At 39.5% G+C, this 22876-nt stretch overlaps 1 protein-coding gene across 6 annotated transcripts in view; it reads right to left on the reverse strand.

The window, feature by feature from the left end:
- Window positions 1–863: 863 nt before the first annotated feature.
- thoc2 (THO complex 2) overlaps window positions 864–22876 on the reverse strand; it is a 47422-nt gene continuing 25409 nt past the window's right edge. Inside the window, exons 17-39 of one of the 6 annotated variants that reach the window (XM_061897730.1) lie at window positions 21969–22062; window positions 21774–21854; window positions 21580–21676; window positions 17497–17614; window positions 17238–17417; window positions 16114–16278; window positions 15713–15988; window positions 15380–15521; window positions 13444–13601; window positions 13067–13195; window positions 11739–11870; window positions 11463–11647; window positions 10987–11162; window positions 10792–10891; window positions 10238–10620; window positions 10059–10117; window positions 8636–8671; window positions 4212–4343; window positions 4080–4146; window positions 3024–3166; window positions 2889–2950; window positions 1740–1781; window positions 864–1656 (exon numbers count right to left, since the gene is read on the reverse strand). In XM_061897730.1, coding sequence (XP_061753714.1) covers window positions 1754–1781; window positions 2889–2950; window positions 3024–3166; window positions 4080–4146; window positions 4212–4343; window positions 8636–8671; window positions 10059–10117; window positions 10238–10620; window positions 10792–10891; window positions 10987–11162; window positions 11463–11647; window positions 11739–11870; window positions 13067–13195; window positions 13444–13601; window positions 15380–15521; window positions 15713–15988; window positions 16114–16278; window positions 17238–17417; window positions 17497–17614; window positions 21580–21676; window positions 21774–21854; window positions 21969–22062 — 2943 coding nt within the window. In that variant the 3' untranslated portion in view covers window positions 864–1656; window positions 1740–1753. Of the gene's footprint in view, window positions 1657–1739; window positions 1782–2888; window positions 2951–3023; window positions 3167–4079; window positions 4147–4211; window positions 4344–8635; window positions 8846–9234; window positions 10118–10237; window positions 10621–10791; window positions 10892–10986; window positions 11163–11462; window positions 11648–11738; window positions 11871–13066; window positions 13196–13443; window positions 13602–15379; window positions 15522–15712; window positions 15989–16113; window positions 16279–17237; window positions 17418–17496; window positions 17615–21579; window positions 21677–21773; window positions 21855–21968; window positions 22063–22876 lie in introns of those variants that run through there. The other 5 variants (XM_061897729.1, XM_061897728.1, XM_061897727.1 and 2 more) reach the window with 5 other exon arrangements.

The raw sequence follows: 22876 nt of genomic DNA on the forward strand, positions 1-22876 counted from the left end.
CAATAGCTTGCAGCACACTCAAGTTAAAAAAACATTAAAATGTCTAAAAATTAAAACAGCAAAAAAGGTCAAAGCGATTGTATTCATAATATGCATACTACTATTAAATTAATAACTAATAATAAAATTTACCAGAAAACAGATCTTAATTTTATCAATCTAAAAAGGCATCAAAAGTATAGCATAGTTAGAATATTAACACTTTTTTTTTTACTGTACAGTTGTCACTACGGTGGACATTATTCAAAAAGTTTTTATGCAGATAATATATATTGCAAAATGGATCAGTCGCTATTGTGTGTTGCGATATAATGCCACCCACTGGTCATCTGTTGTAAGTGCAAAAAACAGTTAGTTCTATTTTAGGACAGACACCCTCGCAGAATGGAAATACTGGAATATCAAACTAGACAAAGTGTAATATAACCAATAAGATTTGGGAATTGTGTGTTATAAGGACATCATACATTGCTGGCTATATTTGTAATGTCATGTTTAATGTTGATGGAATTAAGTTTTAAAATACTTCATATGCAGTAATCATTTCAGTTGTGTAGTTAGAATGTATGTTATATTTGGGGGGAAATTAGACAAAAGTATTTTTAAAGTGAGGCTCTTGTGATTGCAAAACACAAGCAAATTTGAAATATGTTAAAATAAATGAAGACATTGTTAAAGATCACAAACATATTTCAAGAGACCCACTGTTAGTCATTTAAAAGCTGCCAAACTAGCAAATAGTTCTGACGCAAGTTTGTACACTTTATTTCAGTCGCGGATATTTAAAACGTGATTTTTTTTTTAAAGAACTTGTATCTTTCATTAAACCAAGTGGGGAAAAAAGAGACCACAGCAAAGTGACGCACTATAAAATAACTATTTATTTGTCGTGTTTTTAAATAAAACAAACCAAAAAACAAACAAGCGTACACTCATTGAGTACAGCAGATAAAATCTCCAAAATGACTTCTTAAAATAAGTAATTTCTTTTGGAGAACAGAGCTTCACGATGTTTGCTGTGTGGCACTCTAACAATTCATTTTTTTTTTTTTTAACACAATGGAGTCTCTCATAATTCCTGTCATAATTTATGTAAAAATGTAATTTGCACATAACCACAGAATGACAAATTGTGGGCCATAAAAAAGCGAGCAGAAAAAACAAGTTTCCTTCTTTATTATTGTACACAATATACAAAATGGTCTTTTTTTTTTCTTTTTAAATATATTTTTTAATTGTTTAACAGGCGTTAAAAGGTGGAGATAAATAAATTAAAAATTATCTCAGTATATGAAGGTAATGAATAAGGAAAGCATATTACTGCCAACAAAAAGAGCCAAAATAAAAAGCAAAACAAGACATGGACTTTAATGAGTCCAAGAGCAGCTGCTACAAAGATCATAATTACTCCTTACAGTCAACACTTTACTAAATATCAACATTGTCAGGAGAGCATTTTTTTTGCTCGAGTTTGTAGAATTGGGGAAACATTTCAACTGTTTTTCTGCAGGATGCAGACGGCAAATGAATGATGTGATGCCACACCAGCATTGAAGGGTGCTCATTTTAAAACAGAAGAAGTGATCGTAGGATCAAAGGTTAAAGCACAGATGAGTTGCAGATGTCTTGCAGATAAAATCAGCGTTTCCTGACCTGCTGGTGAACGTAAGACCAGAGAGACGTTTATGGACTGAATGTTCTTCTATTCTAGTCCTTGATGTTCTAAAGAAGCATCTTACCTGATCAGTGCACATTATCTGTGCTTGTCTGACGACTTATGAGTGTGAGTGTTAAGAGAAATGATGCAACTGATGACCAACATGTCAGAGTTTCATGTGGCAATGTACTACACAATGAAATGTTCCTTCCTTTGCATACATACAGTAAGACGTCACATGATCGGTAAATAAAAGACGTCATGATTGTGAACATATGCATAGCAGCCAACTCTTCCCGTTTCTCCTTAGATTTTCATAAAATGAACTTGACTACAAAAATCCCGACTCCATTAAAAATATTTCCAATTGTGACATTTTTAATCAAATTGTATTAATAATAAATACATATTGTGAGAATGTGTTATATCAAGGTTGTGCTCGAAAAAGGCCACACAAAAACTCTGCAGCGGCTGACTGTACGGAGTACAGCTGATCAGCATATAGCATTGGATTGCTAGCAACCTAACAAAGACAGTCTCTGACCCTATACAAGGACTCTGACAATCACAGATGACAAGACACAGCTAAAGTAGAGGCGAGACAAAGCGCATCCAGAGCTTATTTGGCTACGTCACTCAAATATTTGACTAGTTAGCCAGCATGCCAACTCTGGCTTGCAAGGACAGTTAAATAAGATATAAAATGTTTTTAAAAATGTAAACTTAATTTTCTAGTTAGTTATTATTACAAAATTGACTTTTTTTTATTTGTGAAGTAGGTATAAAATTCATTCCAAAAGTCACATAAGCTGTGTTTCAATTACCTCTAGAAATGCGCAAAACCTAAATATCGACATAAACTGGCAATGGAAACACCCATCCATCCATCTTCTACCGCTTTGATATGGGTGCTTTATGAGAGCTTGTGATTATTTTTATTGAAAGATAATCATTACTGGGGTGGCAATCATTTGATTCCATATCTGAACTCTAAGCATTTGAATGGAGTTCTAAAAAATGTTAACAGTGCGGGCAGTCCCAAATGGGGGTGGAGGTGTCACGATCGTGTACATGAGATATCATGATTGAGTACATAACACATGGTCAGGTACATAAGACGTCATGATCGTGTACAATAGACGTGGTCGTGATGGTGTAAATGAAACTACTGATGTGATGTGTCCAGATGTTAAAATTAAGGAGCACAGTGCAAAAGTGCAGTTAAGGATATTGTTTTTTCTCTTCCTTTCCTCCGCTGCTGTCTCTCTTCTCTTTCTTTTCGTGTCGAGACTCCTGCAGCACACCAAGTCACACAAACGTTCATTGAGATGGAACATAAACAACAGAGCACAATTCAGCAACACACCTTTTTCCCTCCAGTAGAAGTCCTCTCAGGCTTCACAGAGTCACTTTTCTCTTTGCTGGAAGATTTCGATCTTTTACTCTTCTCTTTTTCCATGGAGACGGGTGAGTCACAAGGACTTACACTCTGACTGTTTTTAGACAAATCTGAGGAGAAGACATGTTTTTGAGGATGCGTTTGTGCCCATTACCTTCAATTTCCACAGGATGCATCACGGCTGCGGTACGTAATCACCTCGGTGGCCGACTCTTTCCATTTTTATTCAAGTCAATGTGTCAGCCATGGCGTTGCTGTTACGGATCCGGCGCTAAATATACGAAGAGCTTCTACTTTTGCCGTTCGCCGCAACACGGCGGATACATTTAGCTAAAATCTGCTCGTGTTGGACAGGACGCCTTGCACAAATACAAATTACATTTTTAGGTTTACTTTGAAAATAAAATAGTCTGTCTTCAAGTTGGATCCTATTTTAGACCATAAAATGTCTTTAATGGGCGGAGATGGACAAGAAGTCAACTTGTCAAAAGGTTTTCAGATGTAATTTCACCTTGTCGACCCAAATGCTGATTCTGGATGTCCCATTTAAAGAGTCATACAGGCATATCCTGGGAAGCTACAGTATGTCCGCATATGGGGTCCTGTGTCAAATACCAGTCAAAGCGGAAGCCGGGGAAGCAGGGGTCTGGTTTATGGTAGTTGTGTGTTGTTACAATGCTCGCCAGGGATGATGTCACTGTTGTGTTATCGCTTGCCATAAAGAAAATAGAATGGACGTTTTGCAATAAGGCATGTCTTTTTCAAGAGTCTAGTCAAGTCAGTGCCGTCACACACGCGCCCACTTGTGGGTATTGATGGACGGCCAAGCTTAAGACTTTCCGCTGTGTTTACTTCAGTGTTTGATTTATCAAATGATCATGCGCGTATTCGGAAATCTTGTAAAAGTCTGCGCTATTTTGCTGCATGCTGGAGCCGCAACAGTCGTTTGGTGGCGATTATGCACCGCGGCCGTGACGCTTCCTGTGGAATTTAGGGGTAAGGCAGAAATGTCGACTAACTTACTGGTTCCGTTCTCGTCCTTTCTGCGTTTGGGTTCTTGGCTGAACTCTTGCTCGGGGACAACATGGTCCTGATAGACAAACTTTTAGTTGTTGTATTTCAGATAGAAACATTTGTAATTGTCTTCTTACTCACTCTCTTCCTGTCTTTGCGCTCCTTTTCTTCTTTCTTCTCTTTGCATCGGCCAAGTGCATTCTCGGGATCTTTCTTCTCCTGCTCCCTCTCTCTGCTTTTGGACCGGGATACAGAAATGTAGTTGATGTGGTGCTGCAATGACAATTAGACCCAAACAGAGGAAAAGCAGAGAGCAGATGTCTTAATGTTTGGGGTTTGCAAGTCAGTTTGAAATCAACCAGGCACAGTAAATACAGTAAAAAGAAGAATGATGAAGAATGCTGGTCGATGATGGATACCTGTCATCAATCTTTGTCAACACATGCAGACTAAACTCCTTCAAAATAGTTGGTCTTTTAAAAAGTCCCGTTATTTAAAAAGTGACTAATTAATGTCATAGCAGTGTGTGCCTAGATCTGTGTTTTGTTAGCAACAAACCTGAGATAAATCTATCATATTTAAGAGAACAGAAAAAACGATTTAAAGTTGTTTTCATGATGTCAAGAACACAAAAAGCTGCTTTCTCATGAACATGACACAACCTGACACATCCCATCATTGACTGAATATATAATATTTAAGGAAAGTTAAACTGGCACATCTGCTGACATCGCACAACTTGTACACAATTGTTAGTCTGTGAATATGCGTTTTGCTTAAAAAAAAAAAAAAGAAAGTAAAATGGATTTCTAAAACAAATTCATTATCTGGTTATGAGGAAATAGTAATCACTTAATTTTGACAGCCTTGACTAATTTAATGAAGATACAATTAATTATGGGAAAATGCATACCCAATGTATCCACAACGCTTCATATTTTTTCCACTTAAAGCTTTATTCCAAAATTAAACACATTTTTCACCTTGAAGTTAAATGCAACACCACATAATGACAACACTTCTACAATCGCATCAAAAACTAAAATCATATGTGGAGTTGGTTTTCCGTGTAGAATGTTTCTTGTTAAGTGAACCCATGTATGAATTAAAACCCTTTTGGTCTGTCAGTACTCACCCAGTTTATAGTTGTATAGCAGCAGAATACTACATGAGCTAGGTTTACTTATAGCAATTCAATATTTATCCCAAGCATAAGACAGGCTCTTCTGGTGGCACTATGCCAAAGAAAAGAAAAGCAATCACCAATACAGTGAAAACAAGCAACATAAAAATCTCAGAGAACAGAAAGACCCACCAGTAGCTGCAAATAATCTGCCCCCATAAAAAATGACCATATCTAAGCAGCATAATGTTCTCATTACTGAGATGAAATAGTTGAGTGTTTTGGCTGGAAGAGCAGAATTAATGTATTTCACTGAGGTTTATGTTGATAGAGGAAAATAAAGATTGTTTTTGTTCTCCTTCTTCTACTACCTCTTCCCAAAAAAGAATACAATTAATTGTTCTTTTTTTAATTACCATTTAATTTCTGTATTTTTATAACTGTTTTTAATTTGGCTTGAATGTGTTATGTCAACAGTGTAAAATATTTAAGAGTTAATTTAGCTATAAGATCAGACACACTAAAACTCAAATTACGTCAGTCTTTAAAACTAAACCCATTCATAACCCAAACACCACCTGAACAAAAGTATTCACACGTAATTTGCCAAGCAGCTGAAAATTGAGGTCAGGTGCGAATTGTTTCCACTGATTATCCAAAACATGTTTTGACAAATGAGTTGGAGCCCACAATCTGAATTGAGCTGATTGGAAAAGATTAAGAATAGCACACCTGTCTATTAAAGGTTCAACAGTGACAGTGCATGTCTGCATGTCAGAGCACAGACCCTACATAAAGGTAAGGGAATTAGGCAAAGGAATTAGACCTCAGAGACAGGATTGTACAGAAAGATCTCTGCTGCTTTGAAGGTCCAAATGAGAACAGTGCCCTTCTTCATCCGCAACTGGAAGAAGTTTTCAATGACCAGGACTCTTCTAAGACCGTCTAAAGTGAGCGAGAAAGCGAAAAGGGTCTCAGTGAAGGATGTGACCACTCTGACAGAGCTCATGTGTTTCTCTGCGGAAAGGAGACCCTTCTAGAAGGACAACCACCTCTGCAGTGATCCACCAATTAGCCCTGTATAGTGGTGTAGTCTGACTTAAGCCACTTCTAAGTTAAAGGGGACCACTTATGCAAAACCAACCTTTCTGACCTATTGGGACCTGCTGTTGTGTATTTGGCAGTTGCACAAGTCCCAAAAATGTGCAATCAAACCATGGAGGCATGGTTGATATATTTATAAAACAATCTTGCCTTCTTTCATACACCTTTCAAATGAGCTATTTGGAATTTGCCCAATTTGTGACACTTTTCCCAGATGTGACATTAGCAGATATCTCTATGTGGTACAAATTTACATAAAGTGCTTTGCACAACTCCACCATTGTAGTCCAACGCTGTAGTCAATAAGCTACTTCTTTTTATCTATCTTGTTGTGGGGCAAACTGCCTCATACATGCACAGGCATTCTCTGCTGTTGCCATTTACAATACAAGGTAGCGTATAGTTCTAACATATCTGTCAGTAGACTCCATATGAAAGTGCTAAAACTACAACATGGGTGACAGGGAGAAGACGCAGTCAAAATGGAGGCAATGAAATAAGACCGCCCACAAAACAGCGCATCCATAAGAGCAATCAGAAAGCGGCCTGAAAACGGTCACTAAAACATTATATATGCACAATTGTGACCAATGATCAACCATTACTTATGTAGACCACAAGGAAATGTTTTAAAAGGTAGAAAAAAAATTAAGACTTCTTTAAAAAAAAATCTATTCAATTTAAAAATAAGGCTGTAGCAGAAAAGGGAGAAAAAAATGAAGCGCTGTGAATATTTTCCAAATACACTGTACAAACACATATAGATTCTAGCAGAATCTGAATGTTTGCTGTAAATGTTTGAAATATATTGTCTACATGTTTAATTAATAGTTAAAGTTATATTATTTACAAGTAAAATAAAATATATTATCTCACATAAGTTAATACACTCACTCATATTCCAGCAAATATTTTTTTATCAAGGAACATAGAAATTAAGCTTGGATATATTTAGGAGAAGTCAATGTACATATTGTTTAGTAGTATAACACTGAAAATAATTGATGTGTGGCTAAGAGTGTGCTGTTAGTTTATTAAAGGAAACATTGGGTGAAAATTGGCACAATACATAAAGTATTGGAACATTCCAACTTGTTCTGTGACATTGTAAAGCATAATCACTCCATTTGGAAATTAGGCCACAAGTCAGATTTCCAACATATCGAGCCTAAAAACCCCAGCCAGATGTCTTGCTTGAGAAAGATGAAGTGATGGAGAGACCAAGTATGTTTCCTCTAGACCTGAACTCAGTTGAGCAACTGTTTAGCATCGTCAAGCAGAATAACGGAGGACTGCAAGCTGCACGACATCCACCAGATCCAGTGACAACGTAATGAAGGAGTGGACGAGGATTCCAGTGACAACCTTTGCAGCTCTGGTAAATTCCATATCCAAAATGATTAAAGCAGTGCTAGACAATACTTTGCTCGCACTAAATATTGACAATTTGGTCAAAACTTAGACATGCTTACTGTGGTACTTTGTTGCCAGTCAATTAGACAAGTGAAACTCTTTTTTTGTAATTTCTTGATTCACAAACTGTACATTGACTTCTATAAAGTATGTCCAAGTTTAATTTCTTTTGCATCTTTCATTCAGAAGATGTAAAAAAAGGGTTTCTGAAATGTGAGTGGCATAAACATATTTGTGAAATTCCCTAACGACCGCAAATTTGGTTCTTTGATAAACGAAAAATGATAACTTCTGCCGTAGTCAACAAGCAATGTACTGTTTGTCCATTATTTTTCTTCATAGGTGAATTGTAACTGGACATGCGCTAATCAATTAACCACAGATAAGTATTGGGTAATTTTCATGAAAAAGTACAAGATCGACTAATGACGATCACAAAAGCCAATTTTTATCTGTGGTTGATAAACCAGAGCATCTTTAGTTATAATTCAATTATGAAGAAAAATATTGAACAAACATTATATTGCTTGTTGACTATGGCAGCGGTTTATTTTTTTCCTTTATCAAATTCAGCAGCATAAAACCCTGATAGGAACACCCCTTATTATAACCATTGTGCCATTCATGTGGTTTTGAGTTATAAGAGGAAACTTTGTGCAACATACAGGATATGATGTATGCACAGTCAACAGATTTCCACTGTACAAAAAATTTAATAAAATTCATTATTTCTAAAATTATTTCAACAATGTGACCTGTATACCACACATTCCATTGACAGTTGTTTCAATTAGTGTGCAACCCTACACTTAAAATTTCTCAGGCGATTGTTAACTGGGTCGGATATTAAAAAAAGGGGCAGACTAGGCAATAAACATTCTATATAAAATAAAACTGTAAAAGGAATAGCTAATTAGGTTCAAACCTTGGATGTGGACTCCTTGGGATCGTTGCTATTGTCCTGTGGGGATGAATGGAGATGACAGATGAGCTGAGGGAGGGTGGGAGGTTTGGGAGGAGGTTGTCAGACAGCAGTAGAGAGTCGGAAGATAGGATTTTGGGGTTGTGGGAGGGGCTTGGCTGGCCGGACCAACAGCGTACTTCTCCCTTGACATCTGACCTTCAAGAGCTTAGGCTTTGACATGTTATCACATAAAGGAGAGTTAATTGGCTCATCATGTGGAATGTAAATAATTAAAATAACCCTGAGCAAGTATTAAATAACTGCTAGTGTCATTAATGCAGACATGTGTGGCTTAAGGCATCATACTATAAAAAAGGTCATATTGTATATGTAGAAGAATACATCTAAAGTGCAAGTGCATGAAATTGGGTGTGTGTGTGCACTTGTGCAAGACAAATCACTCTGCATGTGTGCATTGGATAAACTACATCCCTACAGTGATAACTGTGGCTGTCACTTACAGTTCAGGATATGACACAGGGAGCCTATTTCTCTGGTGGAAGGTTAAATATAGACCTATCACAAGCTCCCAGCAGATAGGGCAAAGCTCCAGATGTTACCTCGTGCCCGCAGCCTGTCTTTGTTGTGGAGGCAGGCTTATATTCCATTGTATTTTTGGATGATTCAAGAATGTGGAATTCATCATCAATGTTGAACTTTGCTGCTGGTGGCTCCATGGAATGCTCGCCAGGAGGTAGTGTAGCAGCTGATCCTGATAGCTGGTGTTAGGGCAGAGCCTGGCAGGACCGAATGACTTGCAGACAGGAAGATTGATCGAACAGCGATTGATGGGGGTGGGGCTGGTGGATCAGCTGCGGTGTAGAGGCACTCCATCAGCATCCCACTCACTGCTGGATTTGGCAACCATGGAGGGACAGGGCCAAAGCAAAATGCTTTCATTGCAGTAATCAGAAAATCTTCTCAGCTCACAAAAAAGGAGGAAAATTGTGTAAACTCTCAGTTTGGAAAAAAATCTAAAAATCTCTTGCCAAGCAATTGCCCTTAAATGGCAAAAAAGGAAAAAAAATCCACAAGGAATATAGAAATGCGTATAAAATGCGTTTTCTTTCTAAGGCACACCGACCACTTGCAGTAGTATGAAAATAGATATATCTTTCACTACAAAAATACTCTCAATATATACAATATTCTCTTCGCTAAGTCCTTTAGGAGTCTTCTCCCAATTCCGAAAAAAATATCCTGCAGATGTCCATGGAATGCTTTCCAACGCATGTGGATTTGATGGGACTTTCCAGATGCCTTGCAGCCTGCATTTAGGGAAACTCTTCTTGGGGATCTTCAGGGATGCTGGAATGTGCAACAGCAGGGAACGCTCCGGCAGATAGAGAAGTAACGGGCACAGCCTTCCTCAAGCCATACTAACCTTAACAGACGAGGAGTGGGACGGAGAAGAGTGACCGTCGAGCTTTCGTCTTTTGTGATCTGAAAGGAAGAAAGAGTTAACACGCACATTTTTTTTTTCTTAATGGTATATTATTTTCGTTGACTTTATGAGTTATATAGAAAGCGGCAGTGTACCAGGCAACCAGAACTGTTCCTTACCCCTCTCAGATTCAGCTGTCTCTGATCTTGGAACAGGTGACTTGAGGGATGTGGTCACAACGATCCGGTCTCCTTTTTCCTTGCTCTTAGACTCCTTGATAGCATCGCGCTCTCTGCAAGGCTCCGTGGACTCCCCGTTGCCTGCTTTGGCCTTGTCATCTTTGTTCTTCTCCTCAGCTTTGACTTTGTCTCGGTCGACTTTGGGCGTCTTCTCCTTACCCTCGCGAACCACCCGATCATCCTTTCCTGCTCTCTCCTCTCTCAGCTTCTCTCGGCGAGCATCTGCCTTCGTTTCTGGAGTGCTGCCTGGTGTCTTTTCTTTTTTCTCTTTTTTCTCCTTGCTGCTCTTCTCTTTGTCGTCCCGCTCTTTCACGGCTTTAGTGCTGAAAGAGGAATAACAGTTTGACTTTTCAAAAGGCTGCCTATGAGATTGCGCTGAACCTTAGCATGTTATTCATGTAGAGAATTAAGACTGGCAGACAAAAAGATTTGAATTAGTAGTTATTAAAGCACAGTTAGTTTCGGAGCACCATAATAGACCTTGATGTGCTTACCTATTAGGAGCACCATTCCCATTGCTAGTTGTCACTTTTGCTGCTGCACTGTTGGCTTTGGTTATTGGCTTGGTGGTCTGAGATTTATCTTTCCCCCGCTCTGCAAACAAAGCAATAGTAGTTTTTTTTTTCTGACAGATTCTTCATAAATGGCTTGCCTGGATCATCAGAATAATGCCAACTTCCATCACTCACCACCATCCTCTGAGATACCATCCTCTGTCTTGATTGTGGTAGTGACAGGCTTGGTCATGCTGCTGGGGCCATTCTGCTGACTGGCAGGGGTGGCATTGCGTACTGGCGGCTCCTTATGATGAAACTCATTCTCAGGGACCATATGCACCTTCTGGCTTTTCAACCGACCTGAGTAACTGCAAGATGTAAAGGGTTCATACAAGGTTTTACAGAAGAGACGGAAGACTGTGGCTGCCATACTAGCAAATTAAAATAACTCTTTTTGGTTCACTATTTGTTATGTTGAGGCTAATATTCATTTGTAGAGGTTCACTTAGAAAGTACATGAACTGTTATCTATTGCTGCTGTAATGTCAGATTTTTTTGTGAATATCGTGCTTATTTTTTTGTGACAAATAAAGCAATGGGTCTTTTCATCACCCTAGTTACATTTGAAAAGTCCAAACAGAGCTAAACTGCACACAATGCTATGTTACCCCATGGCTAAGGCAAAGAGGTCTGGCCTCTTGTCCTTCTCCTTAGCGCAGATCTTGTGGACACGGTACTCCAGCGCTTGGCCCAGATTCAGAACCTTGGGGTAACACGGCAGAATCTTGATGAGAACGATGAGGATGTTTCGGATGTGAGTGTAATCTCCAGTTTCCAAGCAATGAACTGAAGCCTAGATAGACCAAAGGGAAACATTAATATATGTTTCCTAGAACTCTAGTCTGGTAATCATAGTAGAAAACACACAATTTAAGATGGCTTACTTTAGTCAACATGTAATGCCATTTGTGCACCACATGCCTGAAGTTTTCATAATCCAGGGGATTTGCTTGTTGACCTCCGTCAAAGCCAGTGGCTCTCAAGATGGTTAGAAATCCGGGGTAATTACCACACTCCTATAAATGTGCAAATGGAGATAAAAGTAATATCAAACTTATCTAACCTTGTAAAGTAAGAAGGAATGTCCCGATCCGATTTTAGCATAACAAAAAACATCAGATTTTGCCTTAAATCTAAGAATCTCTGATAAAAGCAGCCCTGCAGCGCATTTTGCAAAGCTCGACAGCCAGTCAACAGCTAAATGTCCTCTAAAAGGTTGGTCTTATATTATATTTTAGTCAGGTTATTTACCATAAATATGGTAGGCTGTTTGCTAATAGGAGCTAGCAACTAAGCTAAGCAAACAAATTTTACTTCCTATGTAAGGGTGCAGGGAAATAAATCAAATTGCATCCACATCGTGATTTTTATTGCTATTTTGAATCGATTCAAATATTTCAAGAATCGTTGCATAAAAAAATTATTTTTAGGTCGTGTCCGCACTTACATCAGCAGCCAAGATGAGCTTTTGTAAACTGAAATTAGTTTTGAAAATGTTGTAATTTATACACCAAATAAAATGTGACAATAGGCTTGAATCAAAAATCATGTTGAATCAAGAATTGTATTAAATCGCGAAATTAATCTGAATCGAATCGGAACCCCAAGAATCGGAATCAAATTGAATCAGGAAACGTAGGATTCATATCCAGGCTGTACCCCGCCTTCCGTCCAAGTGCAGCTGAGAGGCTCCAGCCAGGCCCCCCGACACCCCGAAAGGGACAAGCGGTAGAAAATGAATGGATGGATATCCCTGGTAATAAGTACCATTAATTGAACAATATTGCAGTCTAAAACCCACTTGTCAAAGTAAGCAAGTGTCTAATAATTATGGTTGCATATTACACAGGCAGTGTACAAGGCACAAGCATATTCCTAGTATCCAGAAACAAACCTGCCCGTTTGTGGCCACTCGGTGTCGCCAAAAAAGATTACCACTGAATTTGAACTTAAGACAGCACAAGCCAATAAACAAATTAGTGTTTTCATTTCGTTTCCATTGTTCTAAGAAACTTCACATGACCAAACCTTTACTAACAATTCACAATACAAAATAATAAAATCATGGCTGATTCATGCTGATATCTCATCGGATCAATATTGATATTGGCCAATACTCATGGCTCCAATATTGGTATCGTATCAGAAGTGAAAAAATTGTATCGGGACACTCGTACTTGGAATGTTATCGATCATGCACGCAGAAGGATACCTTCTCATAGACTGCACGATCGCTATGCCAACGGGTCACTGTCTCCAGCATGCAGCAAAGGAAGCGCCCGTAGTGATGGGACTCATTCTCTGTACAACTGGCCACAGTGTAAATGATAGCTGAGAATACCTGCAGAAGAAATAAAAATGTTTACACAACTAATAATCAAACTTGCATTGAAATATGGGATATGAAAACTACACGTGTTTTTGAATTGACCCAATAATCACTTAATATTTGTGTTAATAAAATAGGGCTGTTGATGATCAAAATAGTTTTTTTCCTTGACAAAATGGCATAGCACAGCCAACCCTAACTTCACTAATGTTATACCCCATTACCCCTTAAAAGCACTTGGAAGCTGTGCAGTGCCTCACCCGGTCGTAGCAAAGGAGTGTGCAGAAGTTGGGTGTCATTTGCTGGTGAACTAGCTCGACAAAGCGGGCACAATACACAGCGTCGATGGAGGAGAAGATACAGCGTGGGAACAGACAGAGCTGCAGGAACTTTGTTATGGTCTCATTTTTTGTGGATTCTGTCAAGGAATAGGCAACATTGTGTTATTACTAGAAAGAGACAAAGAAACATAAATGTATGCTGTGATGTACAAAATACTTATGCATTGTTCCAATGCTCAATAAGAGTTTATATATATATATATATATATATTTATTAGTTTTCACTTGAGCTGGGCGATATGGCAAAAAAATTATCACAATTATTTTTTTAATTAAAGACTGATTGTCCGTTGCAGAATTATACAGATACAGAGTACTGTTGTATCCCTACTGTTAACTACTGCAGTATCTTGTAACAGACATTGTTTGATTGAGGTAATATATGCTCACAGCCAACAGCTATCATTTTGTTCATTTCTATGATTTTGTTAACTAAAGGTGCAAAGTTACAGGAAACCCAACGCAACGGTCTGTATTTCAGTTTTTGGGTGTCAGTTCTGATTCTTTTTCGGCACATTCTGGACGGTTTAAGAGAATTACTTGTTTTCCTCTCAAAGTTCCTTTGTAATTTTGCTTGTCATCACAAACATTATTCTGCAGCAAACAAAGTATCAGTGGCGTACTGAATACTATAACACTTTTATTTTCAAGTTAAAATTTACCAAACAACACTTTTAAATGGTAATGTATTGTTTGTATTATTTGATTACTTGTATATATCAGGGCTTGTCACCACTGGTTTGACAAATGGCAAGAAGTGACAGATTGTGGAGTTTTTTTAAAACTGAAACACTGTAGAAGATGGCTTGTATCTCATGAAAGTCCAGTAAAGTGCAAATTAAAATTAAGGTACTGTAAAATAATGTGTACCAACACATAAAACGTAATTTTTTCAGGAAAAATATGTTTTTAATTCACAAACTCAAAAATCATTTGAACAAAAAGTTGAATAAGAGCATTAACAAACAAAAAGTATTGGTTAAAAAATACTTATATATATTTTTCTGAATAAATTAGTAGGTGTGTTTATTCTCCCACTTGGAACCAATACAGTTGTTCAGTCACAAAAACATTCCATGCCTGCCTGAGAGTCCGCCTTCAGGGCAAGATTACCGCACCCACCACAATGTGAGCTACAGTAGTCATCTGTCCCTGAGGTGGCCACTCCTTTTAAATGTTGTTTCAACTTCATTGCAAGTGTTGGTCATATTTTTTTTTTTAATTCTTCTGGGATAAAAGGCTCAAAGCTGATTGGATATCACGTCATGACAAGCCTGACTTTCGTGACAGTGGACAAGAACGGTCGCGCGCACACATACGTGAAGACAAGCACACACAAATATTCACAGACACACAGGATCACTGTCAATAAAGGTGTCAGACATATCTGTGCATGCTTATACCAAGCACAGTTGCATCTCTACTGTCTATTACTGCGGTATTTTCTAACAAGCATTTCCACCATGTTTGATCGAGGTAATATATGCTAAAAGCATATATTACCAATATATATATGAACAATACCAAGATCTGATAGCTCAATTACAGCTCATGTTATTCTATTCTGTGATATATGTCTTTTATGTTGCACGATTGCGCCAGGTAAAATTCCTAGTTTGTGAACCCGTTCTCAAACAATGGCAATTAAAACTTTTCTGATTCTGAGCTGATCAAACTCAAATTAATCACGATCATCGAGGATGATCATATAATCGCCAAGCTTAGTTTTCACTGTTAAATAAATGAACAATTGATCCTTGTTGCATGCTACTGGAATCAACAGATGTGTTATAGCAAGAATCTGTACAGGTGTAAACAAAGTCCGCTTAGCAGATAAGCATTATCAAATACTTACTGGTCATCAACCATTTGTCTTTCTCCAGTTTGAGGCGATGGAGCACCCTTTGGACGTGCTCCAACTGTTTTTTCTCCTCCTCCTGCAGTTTTTCCTGCAAAGCAGTGCACCGTTCCTTCTCTTTCTTTTTCTTATTCATAGGCTGTAGCAGAAAGAAAGCAGAAAATTCTCACAATGCCTACCATACTGATGTCTGTCCAGCATAACACAAATAACGTTTGCCTGCTGATATGAGCATAGATTTAAAATGGTGTAAAAAAGGTAGTGAGGCTATAAAAAAGTATTTCGTACATTGTTTAAATGTGGGTGGTTTGACGTGAGCCAGTAACTTACAATTTCAGGATTATCTTCGATAGCCTTGATCTGCGCCTTGAGTTTATTGATCTCCCGCTCATAGGCCGAATGGGGCACAGCCAGGTCATACATGGTAAGAGACCAGAAGGTGGCGTAGAATTGGGGTCGTAGATCTTCCCAAACCCTGGGTGGATGGAGGGACACCACAGCCTCGTGTACTGGTGTCATCACATGTTCACAGGCCGCCACATACTTCTGCACCTTCTGCTGTTGCCGGTTGCCTTTCTCTGCTTTTTTAAGCTCATCATATTTGGACTGTCGGAAACAAATTCATCATTAAAGTGCAGAATTATTATCAATATGAAGTGCCAAACAAAAAACTATTCACACTACTGTCTTAATGAACAGAAGCTGTCCCATGCCAAAGACTGCCCACTTACCAAAATTTGATGGGCATACATTGGTCGAGAGAGGAAGAAGGCAGCATCATGTGGAATGTGGAACTGGTTACAAAGAATGTCAATGGAGGGAACACGCTTGATGTAGTCCTCTGTGCTGAGGTTGGAGGCCAGGAAGCCCCCAAACTGGACCAGTGTGTCATGACACTGCAGGAAACACACAGTTGTTGTCCAGTTAGGGCTGGACATCCATTTATCCAATTTCTACCGCTTGTCCCTTTCGATTAATCAAACTGTGATTATGACTTTGGCTTCTCAGGATCATGAAAACATTATAAAGATCAATGGGCCACGCATCATGCATGCAAAAACCTGAGCTTGTAATTGTGAAATTGATGAGCGAGCGTTTGAGTGGAAACAACACCACGTCTATTAGGAGTTTGGGATCTCACTGTGGTTGCTACTTGTATGTTTTAGTTTACAAAATGCTAGTATGCCTAATCAATAATCACTCAACTGAACAACAAAAGTAATGCATTTCCATGTTGATGTAACAGTGGACAGAGTAACAGAATTGGCCAATAAAATTGAATCCGCACACAAAAGCAGAATATCAGGAACATTTTACAAAAAAGTGGGTGAAATGCTGTCATTGAGAGGAAAAGGAACAGTTTGGGAAAATAATGTGCCTGGTCATTGTCAATCATCCCCGAAACACGTCCTAAACTAAACAATGTCAAGACAGCTATTTGAAACAGCTAATAAATTATAGAGCTAAACTATGAACCAACAATACATCTCATCTGCTTGTGTTGTTGTGGACGACATCATCAATGTAAGGTCAATGTACAAACAGGTCTTAGTTGTAACTTAAGAGGCTTTCTCTCTCACTTTGTTTTAACAGCTTCAAATGTTTTGGTGGTACAATAAATACTCATGTTTTCAAATTAATGAACAATCATGTTATTAAAAGTGATTTCAATATCAATCAAAATAATGATTATTAATTTGGTCATAATCATCCAGTCCAATAGGGAGTCATAATTTAAAGGACTTTGATATAAACAAATCGTTCTACATATTATTGTAGAAATCCTTAAAATTTGACAGTCTACTTTAAAAGGCAACATACGCAGAAGATACAAGAAATACAACATAGCACATACCTGGTCATAGAGGTGACCGACTAGTTTGAGATGTTTCTCTCCACCCTCTAGGAAAACTACACAATTTCTTTGCTGAGATATGAGTATACACAGTGGCAGAGCAAATTCATGATCCAGAAGAGCATCCTTCAGACGCTGTGATGACTTTTTAGTGTTCCTGATCTGACCAAAGTAGCCGCCCTGTGGAGAAAGTCTCTTACAGTTTAAAAATTCACAAGAGCAGATAAATACATATCTCATAGTCATATAAAGTCAATACCTCAGCTTTGAGTTGTTCCCCTCCAGTCATTGCCTCAAGCTGCTCTGACGTCATTTCATCGGTGATCTCAATGCCAGCCATTTTCTGCACAACCTCCTTTAGAATGAGCAGGTCAAAACTAAAAAATACAAACAGGTAATGTAAATATATGAAGACAAAACAAAATATCTAATTTCTAAAGTAAATATCCAGGTAAATCAAATGGTAAATACTTGGATTACAATTATGTGCAGCCAATGAAGCCCATGAATATCATTTATTTCTTAATGATGAAGTAATGGCAAACAATGACTAAATGAACCATTATATCAATTGTCCAAATACTGTTGGCGTTCATGTTGTCACTATTTTTCATTCTAGTAATTTGTAATGCAGGGCTATTCAACTACATAATGAAGAGGGCCACAGTTTTAAGAGCCCAAAGGCCCAGAGGCCAGACCTAGAAATGTGGATATTTGGTCAGAAAGTGCTTACGCAGGATACATTCCTTTGAGGCTGTTTATTTAATTACAAAGTAAACATCAGATTTCAAACTGCACTGTCAATAATTTAATTATTTACCAAGACCATTCAAGATGGTACAGATGTATAGACTTCCTTCTGTAGTTTAGTATGTATGTAGTATGGCATTCACCATTTGTGAATTAGAGTTTATTTTTTCAGTTGCTCAACAGCGGCTATATCTATAGTATCAGTCAAACCAGTTACTCACCGCTATACATAAAAAGGTGCATACAAACCTTTCAGTGCTACTTTATAATAAAATAAAAAAAGTGAAAAGTTTGCTACATTTGTGTTACATGTTGGTAAGGATGGGTACCAAATAGGGTACATTTTTGGCAAAAACCTACACTAATTCACCGGTGCCATGTTACAGTCGCTGGGTTGTGCGTTACATTACGCCTGGTTGCCAACTCAGCCGGCTCTTTGCAGTTTGGCACTTAGCGATCACTCTAGCAACACTGAGAGAAGATTTAGCCAAACTACTAGGTGATGTTGCAATTTTCATCCATCCATCCAACCACTTTCTTCCGCTTATCCGAGGTCGGGTCGCGGGGGCAGGAGCCTAAGCAGGGAAGCCCAGACTTCCCTCTCCTCAGCCACTTCGTCCAGCTCCTGCCGGGGGATCCCAAGGCGTTTCCAGGCCAGCCGGGGGAGAGTTTTCCCAACGTGTCCTAAGTCTTCCCCGTGGTCTCCTATCGGTTGAACGTGTCCGAAACACCTCCCTAGGAAGGCGTTCGGGTGGCATCCTGACCAGATGCCCGAACCACCTCACCTGGCTCCTTTCGATGTGGAGGAGCAGCGGCTTTACCTTGAGCTCCCCCCGGATGGCAGAGCTTCTCACCCTATCTCTAAGGGAGAGCCCCGCGACCCGGCGGAGGAAACTAATTTTGACCGCTTGTACCCGTGATCTTGTCCTTTCGGTCATAACCCAAAGGTCATGACCATAGGTGAGGACGGGAACGTAGATCGACCGATAAATTGAGAGCTTTGGATCGATACAGCGTCCGCATGACTGAAGAAGCTGCACCGATCCGTCTGTCGATCTCACAATCCACTCTTCCCTCACTCGTGAACAAGACTCCGATGTACTTGAACTCCTCCACTTGGGGCAGGGTGGTTTGGCTTCAAGTGGGAATATATTCAGCAGACAACAGCAATATGCTGTTCAATGTATATACTATAATGATTAACCTGTGTGATGACTGTATTATGCTGATAGTATACATTTGTACCATGAATTGATTAAACAAGTTGAAAAACTTATTTGGGTGTTACCATTTAGTGGTCAATTGTACGGAAAATGTACTGAACTGTGCAATATACTAATAAAGGTATCAATCAATCAATGCAAAGTATGCAGCAGAAGTGTTACTACAAAAAGGTAGCAACACTATTAATTTGTTCTTTCATTAAAAAAAGTCACCCGTGAGAGAATGCAGAGTATTTAATAAATACAGTTTTGGTCAATTGACTTAGTTGTGATTTCCCTCTCTGCATGAAAGTTTCAAAGTAGCATATATTAATGCAGTATGAAGAAGAATGTTTTAATGTAGACACACAGAATCATCATACTGCTGTGATTATATGCATCAAGTGTTCATTCAAGGCCAAGGCAAAATATCGTAATATATATCGTATATCGCAATATGGCATAAAAATATTGCGATATTAATAAAAGCCAATATCGCCCAGCCCTAAGTCGAGGTCAGCAGAACACCATCCACACCACATACTGTGTTGACGGTGCACTGCCTCCCCTTCCTGAGGCGGCGGATGGTGGTCCAGAATCGCTTTGAAGCCGTCCGGAAGTCGTTTTCGATGGCTTCTCCGAACTCCTCCCATGTCCGAGTTTTTGCCTCCGCGACCGCTGAAGCCTCACACCGGTTGGCCTGTCGGTACCTGTCCGCTGCCTTCGGAGTCCTATGAGCCAAAAGAACTCGATAGGACTCCTCCTTAAGCTTGACGGCGTCCCTCACCAGCAGTGTCTACCAACAGGTTCTAGGATTACCGCTACGATGGGCCCAAACTACCTTGCGGCCAGAGGTCCAATCAGCCGCCTCGACAATAGAGATGCGGAACATTGTCCAGACGGACTTCAATGTCCAGCACCTCCCTCGTGACATGTTCAAAGTCCTTCCGGAGGTGAGAATTGAAACCCTCTCTGACAGGAGACTCTGCCAGACGTTCCCAGCAGACCCTCACAACGCCTTTGGGCCTGCCAGGTCTGTCCGGCATCCTCCCCCACCATCGCAGCAAACTCAACACTAGGTGGTGATCGGTAGAAAGCTCCGCCCCTCTCTTTACCCGAGTGTCCAAAACAAGAGGCCGCAAATCCGATGACACAACTACAAAGTCGATCATGGAACTGGGGCCTAGGGTGTCCTGGTTCCAAGTGCACATATGGACACCCTTATGTTTGAACATGGTGTTTGTTATGGACAAATTGTGACGAGCACAAAAGTCCAATAACAAAACACCACTCGGGTTCAGATCCGGGCGGCCATTCTTCCCAATCACACATCTCCAGGTTTCATTGTCGTTGCCAACATGAGCGTCGAAGTCCCCCAGTAGGACAAGGGAATCACCCGGAGGAGCACTTTCCAGTACTCCCTCAAGTGCATACAAAAAGGGTGGGTACTCTGAACTGCTGTAAAGGTGCGTAAACAAAAACAACAGTCAGGACCCGTCCCCCCCACCCGAAGGCGGAGGGAGGCTACCCTCTCACCCACCAAGTTGAACTCCAACGTGCAGGCTTTGAGTCGGGTTGGAACAAGAATTGCTACCCCAGCTCGTCGCCTCTCACTGCGTGCAACGCTAGTGTGGAAGAGAGTCCAGCCCCTCTCAAGAGAACTGGTTCCAGAGCCCTTGCTGTGCGTCAAGGTAAGTCCGACTATATCCAGCCGGAACTTCTCTACTTCGCGCACTTGCTCAGGCTGCTTCCCCCCCAGCGAGGTGACGTTCCCCGTCCCCAGAACTAGCTCATGTAGCTGAGGATCAGACAGCCAAGTGCCCTGCCTTTGGCTGCCACCCAGCTCACAATGCACCCAACCTCTATGGCCCCTACCATGAGTGGTGAGCCCATTGGAGGTTGCAATTTTCAATGCCAATTTTTTTTTTACTTAAAAACACTTCAACGTAAGTAAAGTAAGGCTCATACTTTCCAAAATTGCAAGTGCTTGATGCAAATATACATTGGCTTTTTTACTGACATGCTACTGCATTAGCAATTTTACATGGCGATTTCAAAACCTTTAAATTTCTTAATGAAAACTACAACTAAAATGCACGTTACAATTAAAAAGCTGGTGCGTAATTAGTGCAATACTTACAGTACTAACACTTTTTAGGGTGGAACAAAAACCAAAAAACACCATAAACTAAAGACTAATGCCATCTATCGTCACAAGCACTAAGGTACCAAAAATTGATACCGTATTAACTCCCACTTTTGGTACTGTATCGGTTCAAATGTGAACGGTACACATTCCTAAATGCGGGTAAAGTGTACATACATGTTAAAAAAAATGACAGGAAAGTACATGCAAGCTGATATGAAGGGGCTACATCTAAAATACTGACCTTTTTCCTGCTTTTAACTGATTGGCAACGTACTGAAGAAGGCCGGCCAATTCAATAGGATATTTCCGAAAGACGGCTCCACACAAAATTGCCAGGCCTGTTGGGCAGGTAGAATAAAAGTGTGTTAGGTATTCAAGCTTCAAACATGTCACTGCATAGTAACAATAAGTTTTGTCTTAAGTTAGGACAGTTACTCTGTAGCCATGATGAGATGGTTGTGTCATCATGCTTCATCTTCTCCTTCTCGGGATTGGCCAGAGCTTCTATTATGCAATCTGAATATAGGAGTTAAGAAAAAAAAAGACTTAAAATGCACACCTCACATCTTCAACACCAAAGCAAATCCCGACTGTTTTGTCACTGATGGGCAAGAGAACAGTGTAGGATACAGGCTAAGACATCGTAGTTGAGGGAGGTGAGGTATTTCAAGGAGTCCACCACTGGGGCAATGAGGTTATCATACCACTGGATTTGAGACAGCATCTAATAAGAAAACAGATAGTGGACAGTGCTGAATGATTATCCATTTAAACCTGACACCACCACCTTCTGCACAGTGACAATTTATAATGAGGTTGTTTGTCTTAATGGGAATTCACATTTCATTATTTATATAATCGGTCAATTATCAGGCATATGACAACCCTTTGGGAAAGAATGAGGAAAACTGACGAAAAAAAAGCAGAAAATTAGCACATGGTGCTGCCTTGCAAGAATGTCAAAACTAAATTTCCTGCAATTGGATGCATTTCTACAATATTTTACCTTTAAGATTTATTATCATCCACCTTCCTCTTTAGGCTGTCCTTTTGACACCTAAATGTTTCATGTAATGTACCACAGAATATTTTTAGTAGCTAATTTACTAATATTTTTATAATTGAAAATGTAATGTAACATATTTACAACATGCATGCAGAGAAAAGAAAATGTTTCTCATTCAGCAACGCTACCCTGTAGCCAACCCCTCCCTCGGGTAATATACTTCCAGTGTTGTGACCCTGTTTATATCCATCACGTCCAAAACATAACTTCTCGCTGGCTACTAAAAAAAATTCTAGAACTACAGCTGGTTTGGAACTAACAGTTTTCAGATTGTAATTGTCCCAAAAATTTTAACAGCAAAGCAGGCAGCCGTCAATGTTGTGGCTCGGAGAGCGAACGTAAGCAACAATAAGAAAACGAGCTAGATCATGCTAACTAGCAAGCTTGTTTGGGTGTACATGATAGTCTCCCTGTCCTGCAACTCAATCAACGTGGAATAGCGAGTACCTGAGGCTGATGCGAGCATTCAACA

Source organism: Nerophis ophidion, linkage group LG04, assembly GCF_033978795.1.
Source record: "Nerophis ophidion isolate RoL-2023_Sa linkage group LG04, RoL_Noph_v1.0, whole genome shotgun sequence".
Classification (NCBI taxonomy): Eukaryota; Metazoa; Chordata; class Actinopteri; order Syngnathiformes; family Syngnathidae; genus Nerophis; species Nerophis ophidion.